General features: G+C 35.8%; 1 protein-coding gene across 6 annotated transcripts in view; it reads left to right on the plus strand.

Moving 5' to 3' along the window:
• The window catches only part of CCSER1 (coiled-coil serine rich protein 1), a 609,788-nt gene that overhangs the window by 376,688 nt on the left and 207,714 nt on the right, over window positions 1–25,386 (plus strand). For 5 of the 6 annotated variants that reach the window (XM_074540916.1, XM_074540917.1, XM_074540919.1 and 2 more), the window contains one exon: window positions 4,281–4,358. In XM_074540916.1, the coding sequence (XP_074397017.1) occupies window positions 4,281–4,358 (78 nt within the window). Of the gene's footprint in view, window positions 1–4,280; window positions 4,359–11,559; window positions 11,853–25,386 lie in introns of those variants that run through there. The other variant, XM_074540921.1, reaches the window with a different exon arrangement.

Genomic DNA, 25,386 nt, shown 5'->3' on the forward strand with positions numbered 1-25,386 from the left:
AGATGTGTTCAGACTTGGCAGTAACTAATTCTTGAAGTATTGCAAACTGCTTGGAGACAGGCTTGTCTTAGCCCTTCTTGATTTATGCCTGGATATTGTGATCTGACAGAAATCAAAGCAGAAGGTGTGCTGTCTTTGATTGCAGATGCCATATTTATCATATGCATAGAAATTTGCCTTGTGTTTTGCAAAAGTCTCATAATGTAAAAACTGAAAAACTATTTTGGGCTGTGTAAGAGTCCTATGTGAAAGCAATGGAATGTTCTTTGAGATTATCTGTAGTTTTGTTGTTTGTTGTTTACAGTGATTTGACAGCACTATAACCCTCAGTGAAACCTGCATTTAGGCATACTTGGATGCATTCCCACCAAGTTTTCTCATGGTTTTCTCCTGATCAATAGGATAGTCCCTTTGGGGATGGTCACACCTGTTCGTCACTGTGGTTCCAGAGTAATGCTTCTAAATTTGTTGTGGCTATGTAGCACCTCAGTTCATAGTACATTTATGTGTGGACAGCTGAACCAAGTTGTAGCTGTTTTCTCATGCTGTGCTCAAGAGACAGCTGGGCTTCTTGCTGGGCTTCACAAAGTGTTTTCAAGTGTGATGTGACTCAGCTGTACTGCAGCTGATCGCTGGAGCTATGCTGGATGTCATATGTTTTCTTCCCAAACTGAGACTCAAACCAATAGGGACTCAATTTCTATGGAAATAGCTGTCATAAAGTAATTCTGTAGCTCATTGTAGTCTGTAAATTAGGTAGAATAGATGGTGAAAAGCAGGTTTTTTTCTACTTGTTATCCCTTTGCTCTCTGCCTAACTGCTGCTGTTGATTAAGTTTAATCCCAAAGCACATCAAAATTAAAAGACTTTGCATTTTTATAAGTCTTCTGAAGAACAGCTTTTTCTCCCCAGTTCTGTGATGAACATAAGTTGTTATTCTCAGTGGGGTTAATGTCTGAGTTAAGAGAAATAATCACAAGTAAGTTGTAAATCTGACTGCAGTGTTAGTGGCTGTTGGACGCTGTTCTGGATGTATGCTGAGACAAAACATTTAAACACCACTTTTATTTTCATAAAGTCTTGGAATAATCTGTACAGACTACAGTAGACAAAGGTAAAAAGTTAATTTATGATATTTTGTATTTTAAATTAAGTAACAATAAAGGTGAAACAGCCATTAGGAGAAAAATATTTAATATGCTATCTACTAGACAAAATATAATCTATGAGGATTAAAGCCACAGCTCTACTGGACAGTAGGGTTTTCCTTTTAAATAGTTGGAGCAGTAAGTTTTGCTCCTTGTTTTAATGTGACCATTTGAAATAATTGTCAAGCATTTTCTCTTTGGAATTTGCAATTAAACAAAGCACCACAAGTGGTCACCATGCTGTCACTGGTTTGGAATGGAATAAGAAAACAGTCTCAAAAAATAACTTAGACATGTTTGCAGTCAAAGCTGTGAAAATTATTTTGATACTCTCCTGTTCAGAGAAGAAATATTTTAGAAAACCAGTGTCATGTTTCAAGATGTATCAATATCAACTCCTGCTGACTCCCTAAATCTAAATAACTACTTTTTTCCTATCTGCCTTTCAGTGGGGAAGACTTAAGCTGTTTTCTTTGTCTTACATTTCTTACTTTTTTATCTTAAATTTCACTTTTCTGGTTTATTTGTAATATTTTTACTTGCATCAGTTATCAGCTGATATGTGTTGTCTTCCTATTTCAGCACCTTCTGGTGACTTATTACAAACATAGTAATAAAATAGTAAGTATTCAAACCATGACACACTAGTACCAGAGCTAGTTTGAGATATAAACTATGTGTGAACTTATTCCCCTGTGAAGAAATACGCAGAAACGTGATCTTTATTGACCATGGTCTAATGCTTTTCACTGTGGTTGTTGAAATACCAAAATCAGTAATCTCAATAATTGAAGCAACTGCAATATTTGAGAAAATGTCCTTCCATGTAGTTTTTCTCTCTCTCCCCTCAAAACACACACAGATACTTCAGAGAGAGGGGTGCAGTGAATGTTCCTGGCAATGCTGCTGTTAAAACAGCCATCAGCTCTTCCTGCCTTTTCACTAATTAGGATCGACCCAGGAAATAGAAGTTTTTCATGCTCTTTTCCATGTCACCTACAAATGTACTTTTGTGCTGCTTATTTTAATAAGAAGCAATAACAACACACAGAATGGTAAGAAAAGATGCTCTCACTTTAAAAAATGTCACCCAGAAGTACTTTGGCTGATCCTAAAAATATTTTTTAAATAAATTACTTGGTCCCTTCTTAGTCCTTAGAAAGCAAAGGTACCTATTTTGTTTACCCTTTCCTTTTGCTTTCCTTATCCTTTTAAGGATAAAACTTTAAAAATTACTTCAAAATGCTACCTGATAATAGTAATCAATCTTAGAAGTAATGCTGTGAGGGTGGTAGAAGGCTGTTGTGTGAGTAGATGTCCAGGTAACTCTCTTCTTTGTTCTGAATCCATGTTAAAGTGTGCTACCTGGCTTGCAAAGATCTTTAATCTTCTATTTTGCTGTACTTGAGAAGAAAGAAGAGAGTTTTAGTTTCAAACTTTCTTTTCCAGTACCTGGACTTCTAGAAATTTTCACTTTTTCCCATTTTATTAGTTAGCTCACTAAATATAAATAAAAAATGTTACCATGTTAATGTGGTGTCAGAACTTGGATATGTTAAAAATGGATCTCATTGCATATACATAGTTAAAGGAGCAGCTCTGGGAAAGGAAAAAATATTTGTTATTCCAACCTTTCTAGCTTTCTAGTTAATTTGCTACCTTAATAAATATTTGGATTTATTCTGTTTTTCTTTTTTCTCTCTAGTTTTTCATAATATATATTTGTGAATCTATACAGAAAGAACAGAAATGTTCCATTTAATCAGACACACCGTTTAATGATGGTATTGCTTCAATTGCTATCTTATTTGAACACTCAATATCTATGTTTGTAACTTGAAAATTCATGGAGCTTCTCAGCAGTAAAATGTGGTAAAATAAAATAGTAGATATATCATAATGCCTGTTTTTTAAATATGTAGAAGTGAGTGGACTAGTAAATTCAAACCTCAGGAAGACAAAACATTTCTGTGAGAACTAGGATTTCCTTTTCTATGAATTCAGTTTTAACTTGGTTGTTAACATCAGCAAATTTGGGCTCAAGTGTTTTGTACAAGTGAAGAGATCAGTCTGAATTCTGTTTTCCACCAACCCTTGTTTAAAGGGTTGAAATACTGGAGATAAGGGTCACTGAGGAGTTGACTTCTTTCTGCTGTTTAGGCAATGTAGTGATGTGCATACCTTGCCTTGAATCAAATAATATGAGAAAATGAGAGTCAATTAACTTGAAATGCCATTTAAACGAATTCTGTTTTATTGCAATACATTCCTGTCGGTAGCATTCAATTATATTTTGTACATCTTGAGGAATTTGAGTTCAAGATAAGCATTTTTTACAGATACAACTGAAAAATTAAACCGAATCAGTAAGCAGGAAAACATAAATCAATGCAGTAAAGAACCTGTATTCCCCTTCCTCTCCTTTGTGCCTTTTCCTGCCTTACCCCACATATTTAGAGTTGTTTTATCAAATACCTTCTCCTGCAAACTAAAATAGGATGCTCACAGGCTTGATGAGAGTCAGCAAGCTCAGTGATCATTTTCAAATGAAGTATCAGAATCTGGGCTTTTATTGGGTCAAAGCAGCCAGATATCTTTACTCAAGCCTGTTCAGAGATGCATTGCCACACTTCCAAAAATTATTCAGGTACAGAGGGACAAGGATGGGAAAAGCAGAAATCAGTGCAATACCCAAGAAATGCTTAGGTTTGGTTAACATGTTTCTGTTGGGGAAGGCAGAAGTCATGTCAGGCTTGTGATCTGCAAGTTTGCATATTCCTTACTATTTTCAAGTAAATTATTTCTTTGCTGTTGGAGTGGTGCTTGTATTTGCTGGAGTCCCTGCAGCTGCTCAGAGCTTCATACCTGTCTGCCTCAGTGCCATCCTTCTTGTGGGCCCCACCGTAGCACAGAGTTGGACTATCTGAGTCCACCCTCTGTTTAAGAGAAAGATAAATTTATAAAAGCATACAATAGGAAGGAAATCAACCTCCCAGTGTGAATAGCACCATAATAAATCTATTTCTTACCAACTGTCCATGCATGAGTTTTGAATTTATCTGGATGTTTGGAGCTGCAAAGCCCAGTGAGGAAAACCATGACTCACCTATGCAATGTTATTTTGTTTTACAGGAAAAGGCTCAGTGCTTTCAGAAGGCTCTCAGTTCCCAAGCAGATAAATCCACACAGACAGAACTTGTTGGCCATGATGTAAGTAGCTGTATCAAACAGTATTTTTTTATCGTGTTTGTGGGTGTTCAGACTTCTGTCAGCTGGTTTTCCTCTGCTGTTGTTGTCCATGCATGGATTTGGTGATTCTAAAGTACCTTCAGAAACATGAGAAGATAATTACAACTGCCTGCCAGCACACCAATGCCCTGTTAATTTTAGGCTTTATGAAGAGCTGAGAATTTGCATAAATGAATGTGGATGGTATGTATTAGTGCTTTGTAATTTTTTTTCAGTATTTATTTGCACACTTACTGACAGTTAATGAGGTTATTATGTTTAGAATTGTCATATGCTGTCTAAACAAGATTTGAAAATTGAGAGATAATGGAATAAGTACAGTTTTGCCAAGTGATGTTAAAATTCTGTTTCCTAAAGAGCATCTGCCGGAATTTCTCCTAGAATGTGTATTGATAATTTGTGTCCTCATGCAAGAATGCAGGCAATGAAGAATCTTTAACTGCAGAAATATTATTTCTCCAGTTCTTCTAAATGGAAATATTCTATCTGTGTGTGGTGTTGCCTGAATATATGTAAGAGATTGTCACATGAGCCTCTGGAATAATCTTTGTTGAACATTTAGGACAGTTCCATTCTGGGACTTGTGCAAAGTCTAACAATAATTCTTAAAATACTCTTCTGCAAAATAGTGCTGAGGTTGTGCATCATTGGTTTAGATCAACATGCTGATTCAAGTTTATGGAAAGACGTCTGGAATTAAAGCAGGCTTTGAAATCTTCTTTTTAGTTCTGTTTCAGTGGAGCATTAAAGTTTTGTCTTCTGTGAATAGAAGCATCAAAATTTCACACTTTAATACGAAAAGTTTTATTTGCACTAACTTCTGTTTTGTGGGTTACCACACATGAACCCTTATGTTCTGTTGTGTCTGTGAAGTCATGTCTGGTGGAATTTATTGAATCTCTGAGGTGTGTATATGTTACTGCCAAAAAATCCAGAATATTCAAAAATATTTAAAAAAAAATTTCTGTATTGCAATATGATATCCACTTCTTCTGTGACCAGTTATCCTTCACAATACTCTCTTGTGCATTAGATGTCAAATAAAATTTGACTGAAAATGGGAACAGGAAACATGTAATGTTTGGGGCATTTTTGTCGTTGTTTTGTTCATTTTTGGGTTATGTTGTTTGCCTGGTGTTTTTTTAAGCAGATGTGATTTATGCTTTTGGTTGTTTTCTCCCAAATCAAATATGTGGTACTCGTGCTGCAGGGATTCATGCTGTTAGCAGATTATATATTTTTTCCTTTTTCCAGTCTGTGTTCCCTTGGAGTTTAGTGGGGAGTAAAAAAATAACATTAGAACCTCGTTCCCCAAACAGGTTCAATTTTCTGGCTGAGATTTGAGTGTTAAATGTCATAATAACAACAATAAGTCAAATAAATCCTTTCCTTTAGCATCGTTCTATTCAATTAGTGGAACATACTTTTCAGCCTTCCCTAGTAAAATTCCTACCTTATCACAGTTTCAATAATATATTATCTCATACATTATCTCATAGTCTGTTGCAGGGCAGGAATAAAAGGAAATGTTGAATGTTTTTCTGTGGAACAACACTTCACCTGTATTTATGTGGTACTGAGTTCTTGTGAAATTTCCATTGCAAGGGATTGATAGGGGAGAAGTTTGAATGAATTTACAGGAGTAACACAAACCTGGTATGATCACAATTAGGGGGACTCAGTGAGGAGGAATGTGCAAATAAATAGTGTTAACACTTTTTGTAATACTGTTTAAACTTCTTGCTCTTTTATTTATCAGATTGTGCAGCTTTTCTGTGAGGTAAAGCTATTAATGATAAGTTCAGCTGTGTTTCTGTTGAATTCAAGTGGCAATTACATTTACATTCTTTGCTTTTGCATGAGATTTTAAAGAACAAGTTGTAACTGTTGCAAGTAGTATCTGTACATCATTTTATTCAGATGTCAGTAAATGTGTACAACTACAAGAATATTGCGCTAATATGAAATTAGATTAAATAGAAAAATACAAAACAAATCAGAGAATACAATATGTGTTTTTCACCTCATTAGTTACACATTCTGAGAATAGTATACATTGAACACTACAGATCTGGTTTAAGACGTAAGCAGAAAATTTAACTTCATTTCATCATTACAAATGTGCTGCTTTAATTTAAAAAAATCAAACAACAACAGATGTCCTCACATTTTTATTTTTCCTCAATTCAAATTTAGAAGCTAATAGTAGTTGGATAAAAAGTGCTACCAGGAATTTGCATAGCATTGTTTCATGAATGTAGTAAAAATATTGATATACACTACACAGTGTAATAATTCAGAAATGCTTAAAACAGTGCCTCTATGAGTGATTTGGTGTATATATTCTCATGTATTCTTTTGTTCCACTGTGTAATCTTAAGTTACCTGTTTTGCAGTTGAAAAAACTGAGAAGGGTTAGTCCCAAAATAAACCACTGCTTCGGTTTTTGTTGAGATTTTTTTTTGCTTCTGGACATTTTCCAGTAGTTGAGACAGTTCTTTAGCCTTGGAGTTCATTTAGATGTTTCATTAAAAGTAAATGGAAGTTCTGACTTTGACTTAGATGAGGAATTAATCCTTTTGTCCCTAGGGTGTACAGTAATGAAAAAAAGCTGGAGTCTATATTTAGTAAGGTGAGTCTATATTTAGTAAGGAATGGGTGAGGAAGGAGGAAATGCAGTGTTTCACAAAGAGGAAATGTTCTTGTTTTTGTGGACTGCTCTGAAAAAGTATAAGCAGTATTGAATGAGTGTTTTTGGTGTGTGAGCAGTTACCAGAATGGAAGTTATTAAAATGTATTTTATTTTAGGGGCTATAACATAATTAAAGTCAGAATTTGATTGTCAAGGTGATCAGTAAAGTTTGGATGATGCAATGTCCTGCAATAGCTTTGAATTCTTGGATAATATTTCTGATAGAGCTCTGATTTTTTTCCCCATACAGCACAAGAGATTTTTTTCAGCAGAAATTGCTTTAGAGTACCTTTTTAGTAAGCAAGTAGAAGATAAAGTCTGTAGCAGTAAAGATAATGTTCCTCATAAAGAACTGTTTGAACTGGAAAGCAAACTGCGTAATGTCTTTTCTGTATTAAAACAGTCTAATGCGAAACTTAATTACGGAATTAAAACATAAAGTTTAAAGTAATTTCTGATAAGGACAAAAGAGGGTCTTCCATGATGAGAAAGGCTACAGTGTCCTTAAGTGAATAACATGGCAACTTTGTTACTTGAGGAAATTGAAAGTAAAATATCAACATGACCATTGTATGCGTACCAGGGAAGGCATTGGAAGGCTCTCAGGGTTTCCATAAAGGCTAGTTGCTTTCTAGTGCAGTGTGTCAAGGAATCCTCATCTTATGTTAGACCTAAATTTATTCTATTTTCCAATATGTTTACTTAGAATCATTTAAAACATGTTGGGAGTCTTGCGGAGAGAGCCATGTGTGCAGCAGATTGATGTTGAGTCTGCTAAATAATAAATTATTACTGTGTCTTTAATAATCAAGGCCAGTTTAACCTCATTCACCTTTCTGTGCTTGCAGAGTTTTCTTTTATTGAGAGATCAAGGAAGAATTTCTTTCATGTTGGTCAGGTAGCTAAAATGGACCATAAGAGGGATGCAGTTGACTAGCACTGGGACAGATTGCAAGTTCACGTTAAGGGATACACATCTAATAATGGCTGCCAGCAAAATAGGAAGTGTAAAGTATTGTGCAGGCTTCATACAAGCACTCTGCAGCATGAGCACTGCTGATTAACTTTCATTAAAATGTCTCTCAAAGCAGAATCAAACAATTACAGGGCAATTCTTATTTCTGTCACCAAGAGAAGTATGACTCAGCACCACTTTGTGAATCTTTATCAGCCTTTGGATTAAAAGAGTTTGTACTTAATTTTATTCTCCACAATGTAGAAATTCCTAATAGCTGACATGATTTTGCAATACCTTTTCTGTTTGCCTTCTGCTGATGTTATAGGTTTCATATCTGAGAACTGCTATTCTGTTTGTTCTTTGCCTTTCATACTGAGATTGAAGCTGATGTAAACAGGCTTTGGACTGGTCCTAAACTCATTCCCCATTTAATGAGCATTCTTTCCAATGTAGTGGTTCTTACATTTTGTGTGATGCTTCTGATGTCTAAGACAACAAACTTGTGTACTGCTGCTGTCAGTCTGCTGCAGTTTGGTTTGCACAGCTACAGACAAAAATTACCTTTCTTTGGTGATAGCCAGCACTGTGTTTACAACAGTGCTGTGGGACAGATAAGGCACTGACTTTTATCACCTGTACCATCATGCAATATTAAAATGCATACTGATACATATTTTAGGGTATTTGTTTGGTAGCTTGCTGTGCATTACCTTGGACAGCATGCCTCCCTTAACCTCTCAAAACCTGGGCACTGCCTTCTGCAGAGCCTCTGTGTTTGATTGGGAAGAAGTGGAAGGCAGGGAGGAAGGAGGGTGCTCTAACTGCGCCTTCCTGCTGTGCTCCTGTTCCTCCCCAGCAGCCAGCCAGCATGGGTTATGGAAACTGTGAAGGGACTGCATTGCATTCTCCCCTCTCCTTCAGGAAGGCAGGGAACAGAATACTGAAGTAGTTGAATTTTCTGAACTTTCCAGTCTAATCTAAATATTCTCCTGCCCTGTTTGTGTATTTGTTACTGCCTTAAGTGAGTTGTGTTTTGTCACCTAAACTGGAAAATATATCCTACTTCTGCCTCTGCTCCTTCCCTTGAAGACTGATGTCCATCTGCTGTTGTATTTTACTCCTGAGTTACTTTTCTCCATATTTTTATTTAGTCTCTGAGTTTGTAGTCTCACTTATACAGGGAAATAATAAAAACTTGTGCATAATATACCTTTCCCTAATGCAAAATTACTTTAAAAAAAAGAAATCTTTAGAAACCAAACCAGCCATTAACCATTTCAGTATTTCCTTTGATTGTATGTCTATGTACCTGTTAATATCTGGATAACCAAGTTGTTCTTGATATGCTGCATCCCTTCCTACAACTTCCCTTAGCATTCATTTTCTCTCTTTCTCATGTCCAGTTTCCATTTTTTACTATACAACTTCAAAATACCATTTCAAAATCTGTTTTCTGAACTGTTATGTGTACAAATTATCAAGCTTTGATGGTGTCAAGCTTCTTTTGGTTTTAATGATTGCCTTCCACCAACACTTATGAAGCACCTTACTTCACCATCCAACCTCTTCATACTTGGTGTTTGAATTACGTTTAACCACCAGGTCATGAACAGGAACGAATTGTTGCACCTGCTCATGACAGGGAAAAACAGTTCCAGTTACTGGTGCCAGTTTCACTGGAAGATAAATGCTTGTCCTGGTGTTTGTGGTGCTGTATGAAAAGTGAGAACAGGTTTTCACAAAAACTTCACTAGTAAGTGGGTTCTGGAACAGAAACTGAGGTGTGCCATATGAAAAAGACACTGATTCTGTCCCTGATTATCAGCAGGGTATGCTGCATTTAGTTTTGCCATCTTCAGGAGTAAGGAACAATGAAATTTGCCTTCTGCAGTGATGCTTAATTGATGTGAATGATCTTCAGTTTTGATTTGTGCATGCAAGTGGGCTTCTGGATGCTTGTATAGATAAGCTCTGTGCTGTTTAAATATTTGTAGTAATATGATGATATTATGACTGAGTTTCCTCGCAGACCTGAAATTAATGTAGTACTAGTAGTTTCTGGATCTTTAAAAAACCACTCTTTTCCTGTAATACAATTTTCAACAACAGTGCAGTGTTTTTATTGCCTTCTAAGTTTTAAATCTTTCTATTTATTCTACATTTTTCTGTCATAGCCTTCTGTCTTTGTATCTGCAGTTATGCTACTGCTATCTTGCTTTGAAAGTACAATCAAATATGAGGTACTTTGAAGTATTGACTGAACTTACTAATTTTGCTTAGATGTCTTGGGGTGGGGGAGAGGGATAGGGGGAGAAGCAGAGTAAACTATTTAGATATTCCTAATTTTTCAGCCTAGAAGTTTTGTTGGGTTCAGACAGAACTCTTCCCACTTTTTTCTGCTTTAGCTCCATCACTGTCTCCTCCCTAGACTTCTCCAGAAGTTTGTTTTTTCACTTAAATTTATCCATCTCAACTTTTTGTATAATTTCTTACTTTAATTTCTGTGCTGTACTTACACGTGTGACTTTGCAAAATTTAATTGCAGTAGTGTATTTGCAGTATGTTCTAGTTGCATTATTTCTATTGTGAAGAAAGCAGTTCATGACTACTCTCAGTAGGAACCTAGGTGTGCAGCTATCCCTAGAATTCATAGCTTGTCCTTAGTACATCCACTGTGACCTGTTACATTAAGGATAAAAAGCAGTAGAACGCTGACAAACAGGGAATTTGGGTAGGTTTATTTGATTGAAACAAAAAAGCTATCCACCAAACTATACCTTGCTGAATCTGTTCTTGAATACTAGCAGTGTCTTATTTGTAAGGGCAGAAAATGGCAGCACTAAGCCTTCTGGATATTTTTCAAAAGAATGAACTGGGAATTTAGTAAAATGCACTCAATAATAATCAAGAATTCTAAAAAAAGAGCAGCATTTTATGATAGGGATTGAGTATATTTTCTGAAAAAGGAGAAAATTTGATTTCACCTTGAAGAAAAGATCAACAAACAAAATTGAGAAATGGGGCATGGATAACCACTGCATTATAAGCAATGCGTATGGGTTTTGCTACATTAGTACACTTAGGGTGACTGCTTTTTATTACAGACTGATCTACTTACACAGTTTTGTTGTAATGTGGAAATGTTTTAATGTTGTGTGCATGTTGCATGTAGATTTCATCTGTTAGTTCAGTCTGGTGACCTTATTCCAGTAAAAACACAGAGTCTGTTATACATAAGGGTTTTCTGACTGGAACAGTGTCATGAGCAAGCTGATCAGTCATATTCCTGTTTTTCTCTGCATTGTCACTTGAATCATTGTTATGTTGTGATCATTAGTGTGAAAGAAGCTTTATTATTACATGCTGCCTGCATGACTGCATACAACAGAAACAGTAATTCTTCATTTACTTTGTGTTGCCATCAAACCATGCATCACTAAGATTTCATTTAATTTCATTTCTTTTTTCTTTTCTTTTTTTTTTTTGTTTGTTTGTTTTGTTTGTTTTTAAAGGCCCTGTGGAACTCTCCATGTTCTGAAGGCTTAGTTTACAAACCTATCAGCGTCTCATTGGTTCCATCATTATTAAATTAAAATGCAACATCTGGACACTGCACTTACGGATATAATTAAATACCGCTGTACATGAAATGGGCTGCAAGCTACCATGGCTGGCAAAATTCTACTGCTTAAGATAATATTTGTATTATGAATGGTCAAACATCACTTTTTTGGCAGTATCTTCATCATTAAGTGTATCTATGAATAAATTATTAGTAAGCTATGACAAAGTTATTATTTGAAATAAAAATTATTCTTACCATTTTGTGCTCTTAGTCATCCATTGGTGATTCACTGCAAGTAAGAAAATGTAAGAAAATCCTTCACTCATGCTTGTCTCTTGAGATGGAAAAAATATGTCTTGAAGATCTAGAAACCTGAGGAAACCATTATTTTTTAAAATCTGTATTTTTCCTTTTCCAGTTAAAACATTATTGCATTGACTGTGAATACAGGGTCAGGGCCTTTCAGTATATGTTCTATCTGATAAATGTTCATAATGATGTACATAATTCTTATGTGGAATGCAAGAACCATTTCTGTAGGGTGTTTGGTAAGCTTTTAGAAGGCCAGAATTTACCCAGCTTTATCCCAGGAAGCAGAAGAGCTGATCCTAAAAACGTACGCTGATTTTTTAATCCATTAGAATCATAGCTTTACTGTACTTTCTATCCAGTTTTCCTGTGGATTCCAAGGAACATTGCTAAGAGAGCAATCAATGGGGGGAAGGTAAACATAGTGTTTGCTGGATGTGCCTGTGCTGCTTGAGTGGATGGTGGCTGTTGTCCTGAAGGTTGGGGTGAGGTGGGTGGAGAAGGGCAATTCCAGGTTTAGGGCTTTATTAAGCAAGAAAGCAGAGAAATTCGCCCCTGTCAGTTGCTTTTCTATAACCTTATCCAAGAAGGACTTCATTCACCAGGATGTGCCCTACACTCACCTTTTCCAGGTAAGATAAGAAGGTGGTTGTGCCAGCAGTATTCTTTACCCTTTTCTCCTAATATATTTTTTTACTCACAAGAAACAATGCTTGAATCTTTTTACTGCACCATTTCAGTCAGGCCTCAGAGTATATAATATGGACAGTCCCTCAACTGGAGCAACATTTAGCACCTGTAGCTTTAATTTTAAACAGAGGACATACTGCATTCATTCAAAAATAACATCTTAGCAGTTATTCGTAAATGGAGCAGAACTGAAAATAAAAGTATTCAGCTAAATATTCATGCCAGTCTTGAAAGTGAATGAACCTTCTTCACAGGGGATGTTCCATTATGTTGGCTGATTCTGTACCAATTAACATGATGTTACTGTTTCTCAGTCTTACATTGTCTTTTCTTTGATCCTAACAGATCCTTCATCCTTCAGCATCCTCTCTTGCCCTTTTGGTCAGGCTGCCTGGAATTTCTTTGTGTGTATAATTGCATAGTTCATGATGTATTTGTTGGAATTACCTTATAACAGCAATTAAGTAGCTAATGCATAATTTAAAGAAACAACAGAAGCCAGCCTGTGCATATTATCCTTTTGAACTTCACCTTCCTTGTTGAACTTCACCTGTTACAATTCTTTCTTGTTTCCTTGAACAAGAATGCTTTTTGTAATCATGGATAAGCATAAAAATGCCTACTTCTTGCTTCTGTCTTTCATCACTCTCTTTATTATGATAATATTTTCAGTCTTTGTCAGATACTGCTCTTGGAAGAAGATAGAGATAACATTTTTCATTGTGACTTTTTGGCACAGAGATCTGCATTTCACTTAAAGAAATATATATATATATGGATAATGAAGAGGTTGTGAAAAATTGTGTAAATTAGTGCAAGAACAGTGAAATTAAAAAGGTGTTTCCAGGATTCCAATGAGAAGGAAATAAGTTTCACTTTCTGTATAAAGAAGCTTTTTGCCTGTTCCTCCAAAGTCTATGAAAGGATGCTTTAAAATACTCAAAGAGCTAGTTTATTTCTGTATCTGTTGCATCACAGAGATGTTGCTAGCAGCCAGTATTTCAGTGCAAAACTCAACCCAGCCCTTTGGCATTTGGGTTGGAGTTTTAGAGTTGGGTTTTTAACTTTCCCATGAAATTATCCATAACTTCCAATACCTTTTTTTCTTTATTTTCATTTTCTGTAACTTTACAAAGTAGTATGAATTAATAAAATTTTCTCAGTTTGCTATTTTGCTCACCTAGCATTGGAATGATCTGGAAAAAAACATGACTGACTATTCAGGCTTCAAGGATACACAATCAATACTTTGCATGCATAGGCAAGAACTTAATGCTAGTTTAATTAAAGTCTTAACAGACTGATGAAAGACTTTTTTTTTTTAATTATTATTGCAGTAGAGAGTGATACAGCACATGTAGTTCAAACAATCCAAAATTAAAAATATATAATGTTCCTAGTACCTATCTCTTTCTTTTTTTTTTATTGCTCACTCTTGCACAGCCTTTTGTGATCTCAGATCACAGAAGGTGATCACAAAAGGTCAGTGGCTTCTGGTCAGTTGTGGGAGCATCACAGTAAATCTACTATTGTACCTGCTTGTTTGAGTCTTATAGTGACATTCATTTCTTTCTCTTTACTCTGGAATCCAGTTGGGGTCTGTCTTACATGTTTGTTAACATGTTGTACACCTTGCTCTTACTGTGGATTTCAAGTGCATCTGGCATCTCTGTTACCCTTACAAATGGTTCTACCACACTGCAAAGGTTTCTTTGCTTTGATGATGAGTAACTGCATAGCTGTGGAGCCTCTGGTGTCTTACAGTGCCTGTAATTATTTGGACTGTTTGTTATTGGAAGATCATTCACAGAGTAAGTGCTTGCTACTGGTGTCTCTAAGATAGAAACTTCTCGCTGATAAAGCCTCTCCTGCTCTCTTCCCCACCACCAAAACCTTGCCAGGAAAATCCTATAGAAGGTGTTACACCACATAGCTATAAAAAACTGAACAACTGATGCAAAAAGGGTGATAGTAAGCTGGTCATTTGGTGACTGCCCTTTGGACCTTAAGTAAGTTATCCTGGTTACCCTGTAAATATTAAAAAAAAAAGTATTCCGCAAATATCCTAGTAAGCCACGCAAAAACAAATGATGCTCTTGTTATTAGCTTGATCCAAGGGCTGTGTCTTGTTCCAAGCAATGGTAACATGGTGTTAACAGAGATAGAACAATAAAACACTATTGGCAAAATACTTTGTTCTCATTCTGAGCATTGGCATTTAACAGATGCAGAGGTCTGTTACTTTAACCAGCACCCAGTGTTTTGTCTCCATTTGATGCTTTTCAATGCTACCAGCTAACCTGAGTTTGCTTTCTCTGCTTTCCTCCAGGGACTTCTGAATGTGCGAGTGCAAGGCTGTTTTGTGCAGCACAGGAGAGGGAAAAGTAGAAGCTGAGTGAATGGACTTAAAAGTAACAAAGTTGCAAAAATGTTACACCCAGAGCAAATATTCTGTGATAAATGTTGAAAGGCTGAGAAGGAACAAGAGTGATTTTAGCAGTTATGAGCAGTCAAAGGCAGGCAAGTCTCAAAAAACCTGGGGTACTGTAGAGAGGCAGAAAGGTTACATCCTGCTTGAATTGAAGGCAGATATTTTTATCAGATAGTGGTTTTGGGGGTTATTTGTTTGTTTTAATCTTCTGAAGTTATTTCAATCTGAAAACACACAGAATATTGTGAATATTAGCATAGGAATTATTCTGTTGTAACTCAGTATGCATTTGGGGCAATAAAAATTTCAGTAGGTTATCATGTTTATGATAGGGATTTTAAATAATTTTTAGCATGATCATTAAGACTTTTTGTGGTCATAGGTACTGTGTGCATGGTGAAACAGCTGGACAGTTCATTGGTTTTTGAGTAGATAGGAGAGCTACTCAGTAGCTTATCTTCTGAAACTGAGTGTACCCAGTTGTAACCAGTGTTTTTTAGGTATATTTATGCTATTTGGTCACTTCACTAGTTTAAACTGCTCATTATGCTCTAGAATTTTAGGTAAGTGTTAAAACTTTGAGGAATAAAGCCAGTATATAATACGTTTTACTAAAGAAACAGAAAGTGCCATTTCTATCATTTGCCTATTGCTCTTTCTTCCTCAATAGAAGTGCAGTGAGAACTATATCCAGGCTGTGTACTGGGCCTCCATTTCAAAACAGTGCTCTCTTAGTATTCATTTATTCATTTATGGTAACGGAAACTTCTACTTCTTAAGAGTCAACAGAATATTAACATTAATGATAAAACAGCAAGAAGGAGCATGAAGGGAAAGGATTATAAATGAGATTTGGGAAGTAGTAATGTTTCTTTCGTATTGTGCCAAAAAGCATTAAAATGAAACTAGAATCTACTGAATACCAGCAATAAAAGGGGAAAAATTCTGCTTGGTTGCTAGCAAATGCATTACAAAAAAAACCTTGCAAAGGTATATTTTTGTGTGTGCACCTATTAAATCATGCTGGAGTTGAAAGTGCATGAATTAGATACCTTATTACAACTTTATATCCAGAACCAGCTTCATTACTTTCAGGGAGAATTTAATTTGTCTAAAGACACCAAGGAAAAGCTTGGTGGTGCTGTTAATGATAAGTTTAATGATGAAATTAAGTGGTAGTTTTGTATTTGATACTATGTGTAATGGTGCATGCATGCTATCAAATATTTAGAGAGAAATGCCAACACCTGCACTGACATATTACATTTTAAGCAAAGAATGGGGAAAGCACAACTGCATGAAACAGGTGATGGAGACAGTAAGATCTTCATGTCTCAAACACATAAAACAGTTTTAAGTGTACAGATCAAAGACATGAGCTTCCCAATGGGCAGGTATTAAAAAAGCATATAACTTTGTGTATGTGTGTATGTCTATTATTTCATTTTCAGTCTGTGAAATGATTCAGGAGAAAAAATTAATGCAGAGGCAAATCTACTACAGGAGTCCTGTTGTGTTATGAATAAATTCTGCCAAGAGAACCCCTAAGAAATTGCCAAATTTTGGACATTAGAGAGACAAAGACAGCATGGAAGAAGCCAAGTTTCACTGATTAGAGATAAAATTTGCAAATGGACCAGGTCAGTGATTCTATCAGGCTTCAATGAAGTCAGCTTTTGAGATCCTCTGTGTTTTGCAAGCATCCAGATAGCCCAAAAACCACTTAAGTAATTGAACAGAAATTTAACATGAACAAAAATCATGAGACTAATGATGAACAGTTAGCTTTTCAGACATTTTCAGTGCATCTGCTCATACTCCCGTCATCACAAGTTTTATTGACAGCTTGTGGAACTGTCCTCTGACATTGATTGATATATATCTATACATACATACACACACATATGTGTAGCAAAATAAATCCAAGAATTTTTCATCATTCTGATACCCGGACAGAAGTTAGCCCATTTTTTTCTGTGTCAGAAGCTTGCTGGATTGCAAATCTAAATATAAAATGAGCTGAAGCCATAGGTAATGTTACTTATGGAACTCTGGAAATGATGAGAGCATTTCAATGAACTCAAGGCAGGGCTAAGAGGTTGTGTCATTTGTGCTTTCCTGATTTTAACTGGGATCTGGGACTGAGTGTCTTACTGTTCCTCAGGAGATGCCCCAGTGTGGGCTCTCCATGGGCTGCAGTTCCTTCAGGGCATATCCATCTGCTCCAGTCCGGTTCTCTCCAGAGGCCACAGTGTGTATAACTTCTTCAGTCCCTGGAACACTCTCTCTTCCTTCTTCAGTGATGCGGAGGTTCACAGTGCTTTTACCTCACCTTTTTTTCCTTCAATGCTCTGAATCCTGGTGCTTTTTCATGCTCTTCAATATGTTTTCAGAGAGGTGACACCAGCTTTAGTGATGCTTACTGTGCCCTGTGTGTGGGTTCATTGTGGAGCTGGCAGCATCTTTGTGCATGGAGTTACAGATCTGATAACGTGAGAGATGAGTGTTATAAAGTGGCTGATTAGAGGTGTGAGTTTAGGTCCATAACAAATTCAGGAACAAATGGAACTGCATAACTTGTGTTCCAAAATACCTGGATCCACTGAGACTGATGGTGTTGGTGATGACTGCTGTGCATATATCCATTGACTTCCATTGGTATTCCAGGCCAAGGGGCCTCTTCTTTCCCTGCAGGAGCTGGGCACTGTGTTACTTTGGGAGGAAGTGAAGAAATTAGTTGGTTTATTCCATTCCTAAAGACCAGGTTTTCCTTTTTCTTGTTTCCATGTCTGCAAATTTCTCTTGCTGTTGGAAATATTTGCAAACCCTGTTAGTGGTGGGGCTTTTGTTCTGGCTCATTATTTTCCCCTGCTGTTGCTCCTTTGCTCATTTCCTTTTATCTTGCTGTATTGTTTTTATTCTCTCTCCACATTACAGTCCCATTTGGCTCATCCTCTCCTTTTTTTTCTATAAAACATGATTTTTATCACCCATAAAGCATGCTTCTAAAACTTCAACAATACTAAAAACTGGAAAGTCACACTTTTTCTTGTAAATGCTGTTTTGCCTCAGTCTTTTTCTTATTTTTAGGCAGAAGGAAAGAGAAGACATTTAAAGCAAAATTACCCATACAGGATAACTCTCAGGCACTAGGAAGTGGTATCTTTTCTGTAGTTCTTAATGCTAGTTGCTATGTTCAGAATCTGTGAAAAGAAAATAATGCCATTTTCAATTCTTGGCAGAATTTTATTTATCTTTTAAGTGCCTAGAAAATGATATTGGTTTATTCTGTCTTGTACCAAAAAAGAAATTCCTGTAAAACTTGTTTATCCACCATTTGGTTTTCTTGAACTATTTGTAACATACTCTGAAAGGAATATCAAGGGAATTGTGCTGTGTGCTGCCAGTTTGGATTGCATAGAGAACAACTGTTTTTAGCTGACCATGCAGATGTAAAAATTAATTTAAATGCTTTTAGATTCTTTTTGGCATTTACAGAAAACTTTTTAGACTCCCAAAAGGCTTATTTTACATCAGTACCCATAATGTATTGGATTTTCAGCAGGTCATGCCACTATTCTGGCTAAACACAGAATGATTTCTTCATGTTGATCATGTCACATATTTGTGGAAGGTTCTAGGACAGTAAATTGGAGGATACAAAGAGGGGAATAATGTGAGGTATTCCTTGCCCATATTGCTGGCCTGGACTTCAAAAAAGATCTCACAGTTCTTGTTGCACAACAAGAAGATTGCTTCAATTCTTGAAGCTCTTTAAAAGTCTGGATGAGTTGCTTAATGTTATAGTGTTAAGATAGGCAAATTTAATATCTTTACAACATTGGGCAGCTTTCCTTGTGAAGACTCTCATTTCTGCTTCATTTCTATCCTGCACTGTTCCAGCTGTTGCTCCTCTTGCCCTTTGGTTGTAAATAGTGAATATAGTATGCTCCTTTACTTCTGATAACATTAATTAATCTGTGATTAGTACAAGTATTTCTCCATAAGCATTAAAAAACATGCTCAAAGACTTGGGGCCATGTGTTCATAAAATATTCATCTTGTTCTTGTATTAATTTGAGCAGATTATTGCAAGACCAAATAAAAATCTCATTAAATCCACCTGGCAAATCATACCTACTCAAGATTTTGCATGGCAAAATTTCACCTCCTTTTCATAGGAGCCCTTTTAAAGGCCAAGCTATAAAACTGTTCCTGTTGTCTAGGTCATTCTTGCCCAGGGGAAGCCTGCTGCTGCTTCAGACTTTCTTAGCCATCAAACGGAGAAAACTACAGAAATATTTAGTGTACAGCTCAATACCTGTAGCCAGAGGAAGTTCTGTTTGGATTGAATGACAAGGAAACGTGAGCAGCCTGACTCAACTTCCTTGTTCAATTTGGGATGCCAGAACATTCTATTGAACTACCCTGAGGCTTTAGAGTGAGTCTTTAAAAATGTTTTCTGCATGTTTTCTTAGTTATTTGGGCTTTCTTTTGCATATAGTAAGCTTTTTTTTTTTCTTTTTGATAAAACTCATTAAATGTAACCCCAACAGTAATGTGAAATGTTATTCTCTCACCCTTATTTGCATATACATTTGTTCCACTCTGTGTGTGTGTAAGAGCTGATGTTGATATTTCAAATAAATAGCAGGGAAACCTCCCACAGTGCATGACATTTTTTCCCTCTTACACCTCTCCTAAGACTGAAGTCCAGGTCAGTTCTCACAGGTTAACAAATGCATTATTTCTGAAAAAGGTCTGCTGCCTACAGGAAACTATTTTCTTTTGGAAGGGGCAAGTGTGGGAGGCACTGGCGAGGGAATCAGGAATGAAAGCTCTACAGTATATTCCATGGAGAGTTCAATTTTTAAATTTTTTTTTCTATCTTTCTATGAAATGTTATCTGGAAATTTCCAGTGCTTCCATTTCCTAGTCTTTTAAGCGTGCCTCCTTGACCCATTACAATTCTCTAATTCCCTAGTCTCTGTTCCTCCCTGTATTTTTTCCTTTCCCTTTTTCCTTTGAGACTTTTTCTTTGTCAGCACTTTGGTTTCCATGCTACTCCTGTGCTCATTTGTGAACAGTCATCTTCCCCATCTGCAGTTCTCGTTCTTGTCGGCATCTCTCCTTGAAATATGTCTTTTTTATTTTCTTTGGAGTCATATTACTAGTGCAGAACCAATAACTTAAAGTCTTGAAATGCAAATTTATATGGAGGTACCAGTGAAGCCAAGAGGGAAAATTTTTGATTGTAGACTAAAATTTCCAATTGGGAAAAGTTACTGCATAATTTTTAGTAACACTTTTTTGCCTTACTCAGCATGTCTGGCAGTTATTGCAAAATAGGTTGCATGCTCAGGTTAAGAAAATAAGTTATATCAAAGATTGCCCCAAAATCCTTTCTTCTCCTTCTTTTTTTTTTTCTTTCTCTTTTTTTTTTTTTTTTTTTTTTTTTTTTTTTTTTTTTTTTCCCTGGAATTCTCCAAGCTCTTGGTTAGTGTTGAGGTACTGTATCTGGTTTGGATTTCCTGCATATATATTGAATTAGCACATCACTATTACTCAGGCAAGTAAACTTTGGCTGGTGCACGAGCACTCCAGGAATAATAATGAGAATATTTAAATATTCTGGCACTTTGTCCTTCTGTTGGCTGTCATTTTCACCTGCTTTGTCTTTAAAAGCCATTATCTGACTATAGGGTCAACATCTGTGGGCAAGTTTCAGCTGTAGCTGGCAACTGGAGGACCTACGTGATGGACTCTGCACTTTCATCATAATCTTTACTACAGATGTTTCTGTATCTAAATCAGTATTGCTTTGGTCCTTGCACTACAGGGAAAAAGCTCTAATTATATGACAGCTCTGCAGTTATTGAAACCAGTTAGGCTTGGTTTTGATAACTGCAGAGCTGTCGTAGAATTGCAGTGACCTTTGGAAGTGCAGGAGCTTTTACTGCTTCCTTGTCTATTAATTTCTATTATTTTGCTTAACGTTAGTCAGAATTAAAATAACCAAGAAAACCTACATGTAGGGTTTCTTTTAACATGTTCCTTTAAAATTATTTTGGTAAGCTCAGTGGGGATAAGGCAAGTTTTGGGAGAGAGAGAATTTAATCCACAGGGCAGTTTAGGTTCTCATGCTTTAGATGCAAACTGTTGCCTGGATTGGTTAGAAAAAGGCCACAAGGGAGCCAGAATGTGTCTCTAGCTTGCTTTGTTTAATCACCAATTAGATAATTGCTGTATTTCCATGTAAAAAAATGTCACACAGGCACTAGACATAACATAATACACAAAAAGCTGCCTCCTCGTTGTAACTGCTTTGAATTCAATGCAACCTTTCCACAGTAGTTGATCAAATGATACATGATTGTAAGAAGCAGTGTGCTGATGTTGACACCCTCTTAATTTCAATTTACCAGGGTAGGAATTGGCCAGTAGCAACTCTGGATTTTACAGGTTGATGAATAGCCATGCTTGAAAACTGTTCTTTTTTTGTTGTCTAAATTATTTATGAGGCCTGAGGTTAGGCAAAGTTGGCAAACCAATTTATGATTGTACATGATTATACTACCTACACAAGGACCACAATTTCATCTCTAGCCCTAAATGGAAACAAAATCCAAATCACAGCATAAAGTGTCAAAGTATCTCTTTATCTATATAAAGTAAGGTATCTAAAGGGCTTTTTTCTTGGGTCTCTTTTAGTAACTTATTTTAAGAAGGGTAAAGCCTCTTGCTGGAATAAATATTAACTTTGATAACTCAACATCTTCCCGTAGTTTTCTTGTTTCAGAACAATTCATTTTAGCAGTGTAATACACCACTAGACTGTAAGGTAGCTTTAAATTATATGTAAGATCCAGGGCCTTATTTTAGCAAAATATAAACTTCCATCTTTAACAATATCTTTATCAGTGAGCTAGGTCAGATGAGCACACAGATCCTTACCTGGAACTGAAAAGGAGATTTTTTTTATACTGAATTTTGTTGCATATTGGCCCAAGTACAAAAAACAGTTTTAAGTACCAGCTGTGGTTAGTATCCTCCAAAAGCCTTAATGTTGTTTGTGGATTTGTATCAAGATAGCTGTTGAAATTTTAAATATCTTTGTAACATAAGGGACCCAGGCACAACTTTTTTATAAAAATATGAGGAGCTGGTAGGTTTGCAGAGGAAATAATAATTATTTGTATGTCTGGAGGATGGGATTTGGTGTTGCCTTTTATTTTTTTCCTTAATAGAGCATTTTTTCACTAGCGCAACTCTTTTTGTCCATCATTGTATTCTCAATGGAGGTTTTTCTGTGGGAACCTTTTGTACATGAAAGGTGCTAAAGTCTTCATCTTGTACTGATGAGTATTAATTGTTGTGTCACTTTGTATGAGCACATGTAACTCTCATGTTCTAGACATAGGGACTTCCACTGTCTTTGGCTAAAAAATGGTTCACCATTGCTACAATAGAAATCTGCTTTGCCTCTTTGCCTTTAAAAGGCTGCTGTGAAGGGGGTCAGAGATGGGAATCATCTTTTTTTTTTTTTTTTCTTGTAATGGGATCTAAAATTGAATATGCTGTTCATTTATTTGGGTGAACATAAATAGAATAGTAAGATTTTTTTTGTTGTACAATTCCTGTGAATGCATATGCCAACATGGAAGTAAAAGCTATTTGCAGATTTTAAGAAATGGGGGACAGAAATTGCTTGTTGCTCCCTTTGTTTAGCTCTCCAAATTCCAGAATTATTTAAAATTTATGCCTTGCTCTGGCTTTGTATGGTTTCTGTGCCTTATTGAAGGTTCTGGTCAGATCTCATTTTGTGATGAAACCATGCATTACATGGAGGGGCACAGTGTGGGTGTTCAGCTCTGTCACTTCTGAGGCAGAGAGAAGGGAATATTCTGTCACCTTTTCTCAGCTGTCACACTGAACCCTGGGATCCTGGTCTGTGCAAAGTGAAAGCCCTCCACCTGGGAATTCTGGTCCGTCATAAGCCACGTGCATTGCCCTGCCTTTTGTGGGGGATGGTCACATGCCTTTTGTAGATTTTTGCTATGGAAGTTTCTGAACTGATACTGAAGTATATAGCTCTCCTTGTTGTAAAATATTTTTTTTTTTTTTAGAAAAGTGATGCTGACTTGGCTTAGTGTGTTACTTGAGCAAGTGTGATTCATGGTTAATCTTCACTTGCATATGCTTATTGCAAACACTAATTAATCCTTTTTGCAAAGACAAATTATGATTAATGCATATCCTTAAAATTTACACCTAATTAGTCAGAATATAATCTTTACATTTGTATAAATAGAAGTTAACATTTTGAACATTGTAGATAATAAGCAATTTTCTGAACTTACATTTGCATGTGCTAATTAATGGCTGCTTCATTGTATTTACATTTGCAAACAGTTTTTTTCTAATTACTCAACTTAGTGCTCTCTGAACAGAGGAAAATAACATAAACATTTCACATCTGATTTGAAATTCAACTTAATCTTTTATGGATTTAAAATAGTGGCTATATTGCTATAGATTTAATTGAATTTGCTTATACTTAAACAGGAGGAAAATTCTGAACTTTTATCCTTTTACTATATTGATGAATTTCATTCTTGGAAAGTTAAACCCTTATGTAGTAATAAACTTGATCCCAGCATGCTAAAAATGGCTGGGTCTGTATGCAGTATAACAAATTTCTTGTGATAGTAAATATCTTAGTAATAATTAGTATCTTAGAATTTTTCTTTACATATATATGTACAATTTTTGTCCATTCTTAAATATGAGATTTTGTGATCTTGACTGTCTAAAATTCTGAAGGAAAAGAAAATTTCTCAGAGGCCCTAATTTTTGGTTCTGTTTCCAAAGGCAGATTAAAAAGTTAATATGGACATTGTGATGAAATGGGTAATTTGTAAAATGTGGTAGTTAAAGCGAAGTACTAATTTTCAACTATGATATGCTAAAAATAAATGCTAGCAGATCTTATTTTTGCAGCTGGTCCTTTACACACTACTAAAGTAAAACCCATAGCTGAAGCCAAATCATTATCTTGTATTTAAATCCATTCACTGCTTTCAAAGAATTTAAACTTTTTTTGGTTCCTTACCATGAGTCAAAAAAATTTTTTTATAAACATTTACTATCAGTAAGTAAAAATACACTTCAACCATCTTGTAAAATCATAGCTATTAACAGTAATTGGTGATTATATGCTGCTTAATGAAATATTTGTTGTTTTGGTTATTAGATATGCCAGCTACAGTATAAATAAAGAAGCCAGAAATGATTGGTAAAGACTTTAAATACACTTGATCTCAGACATTTTATTATTTTAGTTACTATATTTTCTACACTACTGTGTGAGTTTCTAATTTAAATAAATTATTCTAGGGCAGGTCTTGACATTGCTGCCAGTTTTAACACTGGGCTTCATAATGTGAGATGTAATGCAGGTCAAAGATGTAGCCTGTTTTTTACCTCTGGTCACATAATTCCATTGGAAGGGGGATTTATGACATGCCAAACAGGGCAGAAAATAAATTGAACTGAGAACAACAAAAGCTCTTTTACTACCTGAGAGTTAATGGTGTCTGAAGGTCTTAATAGTTTAGTAGTACTTAGAAGTAATGATTTCTTAGTAGTTCTTGATCCATCTTTGACTATTGAGACACAACCACACTTCTTAATGCAAATTATTTTATTTTTAATATTGTGATTTATTACTTGGGGTTTTTTTGGGCCAGAAAAAGACAAAGATTATGTACTCAACAATGAAGCATTATTAGAATCAAAGTAGGAAGACAAGGTCCTCTCAAATGTTTTAATCAAATGATTTCATTTACTTCAGAAAACCTGAACCAAATCCTCTTTATGCAAGTTTTCATTGCTAGTTGCATCTATTTACCCTTCCACAGCCTTGTTGCTTCCCTTCTTTTAAGTTCTGAAATCAAGCTCTTTGCTCTTAACCTCCTATTAATTCTCCAGGTATACAAAAAGCAGTTTAATTCATATTCCCATGTTGTGACACTGCTGTGTCACTGGCATTTCAGCAGTTTTCTGTACATTTGCCTACCTCACATTATGTGTGTAATTTCATCAAAGTTTTACCTTTAAAAGAGACAGATCTTATTCAAAAGTACAGATCTGATTTTGAGCTCTGACAGTAGTCACTCTAAAATTTGCCTATTTTTGTCTGTTTAAAGATTTTTTAGACAAAAGTCTTCACAATCAAAACACCCTGTAATATTAATAGAACAACTTTCCCTTCACTGGGATACAGTTTAGATAATTTACAGTTATTCAATAGGTCCCTATTTCACAATTATTTTTAAACCTTAA

Source organism: Zonotrichia albicollis, chromosome 5, assembly GCF_047830755.1.
Source record: "Zonotrichia albicollis isolate bZonAlb1 chromosome 5, bZonAlb1.hap1, whole genome shotgun sequence".
In the NCBI taxonomy this organism is placed as follows: domain Eukaryota; kingdom Metazoa; phylum Chordata; class Aves; order Passeriformes; family Passerellidae; genus Zonotrichia; species Zonotrichia albicollis.